General features: G+C 41.4%; 1 protein-coding gene across 1 annotated transcript; it reads left to right on the plus strand.

Annotated features, from left to right (window-relative positions):
• Positions 1 to 1742: 1742 nt before the first annotated feature.
• On the plus strand, positions 1743 to 7590 carry LOC121735318. The gene is made up of 2 exons (XM_042126100.1): positions 1743 to 5475; positions 5511 to 7590. Coding segments are annotated over exons 1-2 (3735 nt in total). The 3' UTR covers positions 5513 to 7590.
• The last annotated feature ends 1136 nt before the right edge of the window (positions 7591 to 8726 follow it).

The following is an 8726-nucleotide window of genomic DNA, read 5'->3' on the forward strand; positions in this document are numbered from 1 at the left end:
AGCAGCATTAGCATCTCTATCAGCAGCATCCAGCATCCAGCATCTGTAGGAGACAACCCCTACATATGGTCCTTCGAGCAAGGAATCAACGCATCTGTGGTTTATCAGGAGCACAACTTACCAGCATTGAAAATAAGCTGTAAGGAGCATCATCATCAAGGTCACAGCAGCTCAAGACGTACAGCACAACATCATCAGGTACTGCAAGGAACATCACTTATCATTTGGTGTGTTTTTATTGTCTTGATACGGTAGCGAATCGGCTCAACCGGTCTCCCACAAGCGGGTCGCCCCGGAAGAGTTGAGACAGAACGCACATACTGTAAAGACTCTTAACACCCTCCATCATCATGCAAGAGCTACTGGCACGTCAGAGCGCTATAATTAAGGAGATCGAGAAGATCCACATCAATTATAAAAAGGACTCCGCAATTAGAAAAACCTCGGAATATTTTCAAAAACGTATCACGGCAATAGATAACTTGTGGGGTGAATTTGAACAAAACAACAAAACACTGCAGGGAGTCGAAGACAAGTCATCGGAATATTTTAAGAAAGAAATCTACTCTGAGGTTAAGCAATTTTATACAACATTAAGAGCCACCGTGATATCGGACTCTGAAAGGCCCCCGACTCCGACTATCACACAGATTTCATCACCTTCTACTTCCAAGGCAACTCCAGGGACTGTATTTCAAGTGCCAAAAATCCATCTTGATGCTAGCCAGGATCATCAAGAGATTTTGGTACAGCAGTACGCTAAATTTCGGGCACTAGAGCGGCAACTAAAACGCATCAGTGAACAAGACATCGAAGAGAAGTGGGAGATTGAAGAAGAGTTACGCAGTCTTCAACAGCGATGGCATAACATCGATGAACTCCATCTACGCATCGATAGCCCATCATCCGAAATTGACAGCCAATATGAAGAGGCATTTACAGCAATAGAATCTAAATACCTCGCCACGAGAAGAAATCTTAATCAGAAATTAAGCGCTAACTTGCACTTACAACAATCCCTGCCCCAGATAGAAATACCTATATTTACTGGAAAATATGTGCAGTGGCCTACTTTCCACGATTTGTATACAGAGGCCATACACAACAACAAGCATATTACGAACGCACAAAAAATGCAGCATTTAAAATGCAAGATCAAAGGGGAGGCAGAGCGTATGATCCAACATCTTCATATATCGGCTGAGAACTATGAGGTCGCCTGGGAAATTTTAAATCACCGATACAACAATCCCCAACTACTTTTCACAAAACAAATTGAACTTTTTCTCAATCAACCGAACATCAATAAGCAGTCATCATATGAACTAAAGAAATTGTACGACACCACTACAGAATGTATCCACGCCATTCATAACTTGGGAGTGGATACAAACAGCTGGGATCCGTTATTGGTCCACATTCTGTGCAAAAAGCTAGATATGGATACTTACAGCGACTACAAGGAGGCTCGCAAAGAACCGCGCTCTCTTCCTACGCTCGAAGAGTTTATGACATTTATTGAGAGCAAATTTACAGCCCTAGAGCCCATTCAGCGCAGGGAAAAGGGAAATAACATCACCACCAGACAAGTTCATCAAACATCGAGATCGTCCAATAGTAACAAGAAGCCGACTGTGTCACAGTATCCAAACAGACATATTTTCAGCAAGGAACTTTATCAAGCCGCCCCAACGTACACACGAAAGTCATGTATTGTGTGTAAAGCATCCCATGATCTTTACATGTGTCCAGCATTTTTTAACTTATCAAGCAGAGAACAATTTGACATTATGCAAAAAAATAAAATTTGCATTAATTGTCTTTACACGCATCAAGATCAGAAATGCATATCAACGCGGCGTTGTAAGGAATGCAACGAACCACATAACACCAAAATTCATGAGGCATTCATGCAATTAAAGACAAAGTCCGCAAGCAGCAAACTGCAAACATTGCAGAACGTGGACGCGTCACCGTCCACATCAAGTGCATCACTATCATCAACAGGCGCCCCCAATTTGAGCAAAATGACTAAACAATACCATATCAACTATGTTGCAACGGACGGCGAAGAAGTACTACTCACAACAGTAGCTGTCAAAGTACAGTCGGCAGACGGGACATTTATTACTTTGACAGCGCTTTTAGACCAAGGGTCCCAAGTAACCCTTATATCAGAAAATGCCGCTCAGCTCTTGGGATTGCAGCGCCAACGTTATCATGCGTCAGTGTCTGGCATAGGGCCCAGCGCAAAACATAGTAAGGGCATGGTCACACTTGTCTGCAAATCTATATATGAAGACTATCAATTTACAACTGAGGCACTAGTAATGTCACGAGTCATCAACAACTTGCCGAACTCATCCTTTAAGATTAAACCCTGGCCACATATTCGAGATCTCAACCTTGCGGACCCAAAGTATAATATTTCAAAACCTATTGATTTACTATTGGACGCCAGCATTTACTCCGACATAATTATGGAAGGTCTCATAAGAGGACCTTCGCATGCTCCGATAGCCCAACTCACAAAATTGGGATGGATATTGTCAGGAAATGTGAAAACCTTCAGTTGCAATGTCATCTTGAATCAAGTTGAAGATTTATCAAAATACTGGGAAGTTGAAGACATCCAGGAGTCAAGTGTGAACACAACCTTATCGGAATCTGAACAATATTGTGAGGACCTATATCAAGCAACGACAAGACGATTAGAGGATGGTAGATACGAGGTGGCCATCCCCATGAAGCCAAATTTTTGGCAAAACTTAGGACACTCAAAATCAATCGCCTTAGCCAGATTCTCACACATAGAAAGAAAAATGGCAAACAATAAAGAGCTATCAGACAGCTATAAGCAGTTTATGAATGAATACGAGTCACTAGGTCACATGCGGAAAGTCAAGGACAGCACAAATATGAACTTCGCAGCAAATTACTTACCTCACCACGGTGTTGTGAAATCTGACTCCACAACGACAAAATTACGAGTTGTGTTTAATGCATCGGCAAAAACATCATCAGGACAAAGTCTGAATGACTTGATGGAGAGTGGACCTAACTTACAACAGGACCTTCAAGGATTGATCCTGAAATGGCGTGAACATAGATACGTCATGATTTCTGATATTGAAAAGATGTTCCGGCAAATCCGGATTCGGACATCTGATCAACCTTTACAATCTATAATATGGAGGTGCTCTCCAAATGACGTCATCAACACGTATCACCTTACCACTGTAACGTATGGTACTAAGGCCGCTCCATACTTAGCCATGCGCACACTACGACAAATAGCATTCGATAACGAAGAAAGATATCCTTCTGCTGCGAAAGCATTAACTAATTCATGCTACATGGATGACTTAATATGTGGAACCGACAACATCACTGAGGCCAAAAATTTACAAAAAGAGTTGATAGAAGTTTTAAGGAGCGCGGGGATGAACCTTAGAAAATGGTCGAGCAACACATCTGAACTAACAAAAGATTTATCATATGATCAGCTGGACACTTTTGAATTCAAGGACGTCGAAAATAGAAAAACACTGGGTTTGAGATGGAATCCTGCCTCTGACACATTTTCTTTCCAATGCAAGCTCACAGAAGGCCTTGAAACGAACATCACCAAAAGGGAACTTTTATCCGAGATTTCGAAAATATATGATCCTCTTGGCTGGCTGTCACCTCTCACAATCAGAGGAAAAATCCTATTTCAACAGACTTGGCTATCATCATTATCATGGGATGATAAATTACCGGACTCCATACAAGATGAGTGGAATGAATTAAAAAGGGATCTAATGAAAATTGATAGATTCCAAATTCCCCGTTATTTGGGTCACATCGGTCAGTCACTCCATTTACATGGATTTTGTGACGCATCTGAAAAAGCGTATGCATGCGCAATTTACTTAGTCACACTTAATGATAAAGGCGCTTATACATCAAAACTCATCACTGCAAAAACAAAGGTTGTTCCAACCAAGAAACAATTATCACTGCCGAAACTGGAATTGCTGGGAGCCTTATTACTATCACAACTTATGAAGAAGGTTTTGGAGATCTTGTATACATCAAAAGAAATTCATTTACATGCCTGGACAGACTCCATGATAGTACTAGGGTGGCTTCATGGAGATATTTCCAAATGGAAGCAATTTGTCGCAACCAGAATACGACATATCACGAATGTTATTCCAGCGAAGTATTGGCGACATGTAAAATCTGAGGAAAATGCCGCAGACTGTGCGACAAGAGGCTTAAGCAGTATCTCCCTGTACAATCATTCACTCTGGTGGGAAGGTCCAAAGTTCATTCAAGAAAATCAACAACGAGCCGACCTTGAAACATATCAAGAACCAACAATTGAAAAGAAAAAGAATCACAGTGTGCAGGCAGCTTTACAATCGAGCTCTGATTCCATCATATATAAATTACTAAATGAAATGAGCTCGATTACTCGGGTTGCAAAAATAATTGCCTGGGTATCACGTTTCATATATCGAGCACGCAAAAACGTTTGTCAAGCTAATAACTTAACAGCAAGCAATATAGAAGATGCATTCAAATTGATTATAAAAACAGTGCAGAAATTTGAATTTTTTGAAGAAATATCATCTTTAAAGAAACACCGAGTATTAAAATCAAACAGCAGACTTCTAAATCTGAATCCTTATTTGGATAAGGATGACATTCTGAGAGTCGGTGGAAGACTTGAGAACACGATATTACGCTACTCTGCGAAGCATCCTATCCTTCTACCTACATCAAGCAGACTCACGGAGCTCATCATAGATCAAGCGCACCGAACGACTCTACACGGAGGCCCAAAACTTACTTTAGCATATATCAGGGACACTTACTGGATCGTTAGCGGTGTACGCGCTGTCAAAAGTCAATTACGAAACTGTATCAAGTGCCGTCGCTTCAGCCAAACAACAAAGCATCAGATCATGGCAGACCTACCCCCCTCCCGGGTAACTCCTGCACGACCATTCCTCAATGTGGGCGTGGACTTTACTGGGCATGTAGAAATTAAACTCAACAAAGGAAAGGGTGTTCGTACTAGCAAGGGGTACATCGCGGTGTTCGTGTGCATGGCAACCAAAGCTGTGCATATCGAACTGGTATCCGACTTGAGCACCGAGGCGTTCCTGGCAGCGCTCCGACGTTTATGTTCTCGCCGCGGCACTCCGAAAAACATATACAGCGACAACGGTACGAACTTCGTTGGCGCTTCCAAGTTTCTGAAAAGGGAATACAAGGATATCGTCAGCTCTATCAACCATGAGGTCATCGACAACATCAGCGAGATGGGGATAACGTGGCATTTTAATGCACCGTCATGGCCCTCCGCAGGCGGCCTTTGGGAAGCAGCCGTCAAAAGTCTGAAGCAACACTTGAAACGCGTCATGGGAGACCAGAAGCTTACCTACGAAGAATTAATCACTTTGTTGCAACAAATTGAGGCGTGCCTAAACTCCCGACCACTGTGCGCCCTCACGGAGGATCCTGATGATGTCTGCATTACACCAGGACACTTTCTGGTCGGCGGTCCCCTTCTATCCCGACCTCAGACAGATCCAGATATCACACATGTTAAACAAAGATGGCAATTAGTACAATCAATGAACAAGCAAATATGGAGGGGCTGGTCCCGAGAATACCTGCAAAATTTGCAGACTAGAGCTAGATGGACCTCCCCTACAAAAGACATCGAGCTGAACGATATTGTTGTGATCAAGGAGGACCACATGCCGCCGGGGAAGTGGGCTTTGGCTCGGGTGTGTGAACTCCACCCGGGAAAAGATGGTCATACCCGGGTGGTCACGTTAAAGACCCAAAACAACGTTCTCCAGCGGCCGGTCAGTAAACTAATAGTATTACCGGTCGGAGAAAAAGAAAAGGATCAGAAGGAAGAACAAAAATCATCGAAAAATCAATAACCGAAAAGGAACTTTCGGAACGAGCAACGCATGAATGAACAATTTGTAATGTTAAACAATCAGCTGGGACAATTAGCTAAAGAAAACAATATAATAAGATTATCAGATTACATAATTACGAACACAATCAACATTAACAACCTGATATCGAATATCCGTCGGACACAAGAACGCCTTATCAACACCGTGACTAATATCTACCAGGGAAGACTCGATAGCCACATCATACCACCAGAGCAACTTAAGCAACAGATCAACATTATTTCTGGACAGATAAATGGAGACTTATCAGTACCTGTGAAAGCGGAAAACATTAAATACCTATATGACATTCTACATGTCAAGACCAACATCAACAGCAACTATTTAATTCTGGAAATTAATATTCCGTTGATTACAAGTGATAACTACGAGTTGGATAGAGTCATCAGTCTACCATTAACAATGCAACGTAATACTACATATTATGCAATACCAATCACGGAGTTTATGGCATTCAACATGAGGAAGGACACATTTATTCCCATGTCGCAGGATGACGTTTTATCCTGCACGAAATATCATGGTGGCAGACTACTCTGTATGCAAAATACAGCTATATATCAGCTGAAGATAAAACATTCAATTTGTGATACAGAAGTTTTGACACCAGAAAATAAACAAACGTTTTGCATAATAGAAACAAAACAATGTTCGGACCGGTGGATCAAGTTACACTCAAGCGCAGCGTGGCTATATATCAGCTGTGGACAATGCCACGTGCGCGCCATATGTCCGGCTAGCCTGACGTCACATACACTTAGCGGAAGCGGCATTATTGCCTTAGGTCAGGACTGCACAGTGAAAGGGGACACTTTTACGTTGCTTGGGCATCACTACTATACGAGCGATGTAAACATTCAACTGCAACATCAGCAAGCAATTATGCTTCCTATTATTTCAACCTTGAATAATTTCATAAATACCTCCGTTTCCGTACCTCATACAAGTAGAGATGAGGGAGTATACGACACCATGCAGCGACAGATACATGCCCTGAAGGAAGCGACCATCAATAACACATCAATTCAGGACGCACACCATTACATTCTTATTTACTTCCTGCTTATAGTCACTGGAATTCTCACTGGAATTTTAACAGTATTGGTGTGTTGTCATTTTATCAAGAGGAAGAGACCATCGAGTAGTCGGAAGACGCCGCCAGAGGAACCGACGGAGCAGACCAGTACCGCGCCCGCACCCCCCGTCTACGCGCTGCCCGCACGCCTGTGTCGGAGCGAGGAATGCGCCCCCACCGCGACATCGACGGTCACATTCCCCAGACTTCCCCGGATAGACTAAATCTTTCCTTTTTTAATTTGTTAAATGTTTAGTTTTCGTTATCTCTTAAATTAATTTACGTTTATATTTTAGATTCTTTCTTTCTTTTAGAGTGGCAAGATGTACGGTTCACTAAACACGTACGGCTCGGAATGACATTGAGCCAGCACGTACATTGAACCGGCACGTTTGCTTACTCGTCATTTAAACTTGTACGGATCGGTATGACATTGACCGGCACGTATGAACTTGTATAAATTTATGCATTTAAGCAGAACAGCAGCAGTGTTATAACAGAGCAATAACAGAGCATTATCAAGCATCAAGAGCGTATCATTTAACACCTATCAGCAGCATTAGCATCTCTATCAGCAGCATCCAGCATCCAGCATCTGTAGGAGACAACCCCTACAGGGCTTTTAGTCCCTTAATGTTTTAATTATACAATTGAAGTGAGAATGATCTCACTTCAATTGTATAATTATAACTTAATATCTGCAATGAATTAAACTGGCATTGCAGTATAAGTTATACCCGGCTGTGGTACAATATTAAAGCAATTACGACCCCCGAATTATTGGAGATTTCATTTGAATATAAATTTACACACATACACAATAATTAGTGTAATATTTATAACTATATGACGCCCGCAACTCCGTTGCGCCAAAATTAGTTTATCGCGTTGGAACCGTACATTTTTCCGGGACAAATTGTATCCTATGTCCTTTCTCGGGTCTCGAAGTATCTCCATGCCAAATTTCAGCAAAATCGGTTCAGCGGTTTCGGCGTGAAGAGGTTGACAGACAGACAGACAGACAGACAGACACAGTTTCGCATTTATAATATTAGTATGGAAGTATGGATTCGCCGGGAACGGCTGTGTGAAATATATTCAATGGTTAATTACATTTCAAACAACAAATAAAAATAAATTCAGTGTATCGTAATGGAATTATTTTTTAACGAATCGGAACTGAGAAGTCATTAAAAGTTCAAGTTACCCCCGTCTTGAGTCGCGTGGGTAATAATTCTTTACCTCACGAGAATAACGTTTCAAGTTGTTTGTTAATGTAATTGCTGAGTTTAGTTTTTGTGACACTTTTGCTGTACCTATAGTATCTAAAAAGATAATAATTTATGAACATTTTTTTTTATTTTATCAAAACTGCCTATCGTGTAAAAGGATGGAATTTAATGAATGAAACAAAAATATTAGGATAATCATTTACACCTTACCTCAGCATCTTTGAAGACGTTTATCGAACTCCATCCAAATTTCAAATCTTATCCGAGTGCAATCAATTAATTTGCTAATGGCGGAATGGGGGATGGGGATGGGGATGGGGGAGTTATGAATACAAAGCTTTCCCCAGAATTACGCCCATAGAAGACGTTGGCTTTACAAAGTTAAAGTAAATTTATTTATTTTATTTGTGCACAAGAAACATTAACAAA

Source organism: Aricia agestis, chromosome 17 (genome assembly GCF_905147365.1).
Source record: "Aricia agestis chromosome 17, ilAriAges1.1, whole genome shotgun sequence".
Lineage (NCBI taxonomy): Eukaryota > Metazoa > Arthropoda > Insecta > Lepidoptera > Lycaenidae > Aricia > Aricia agestis.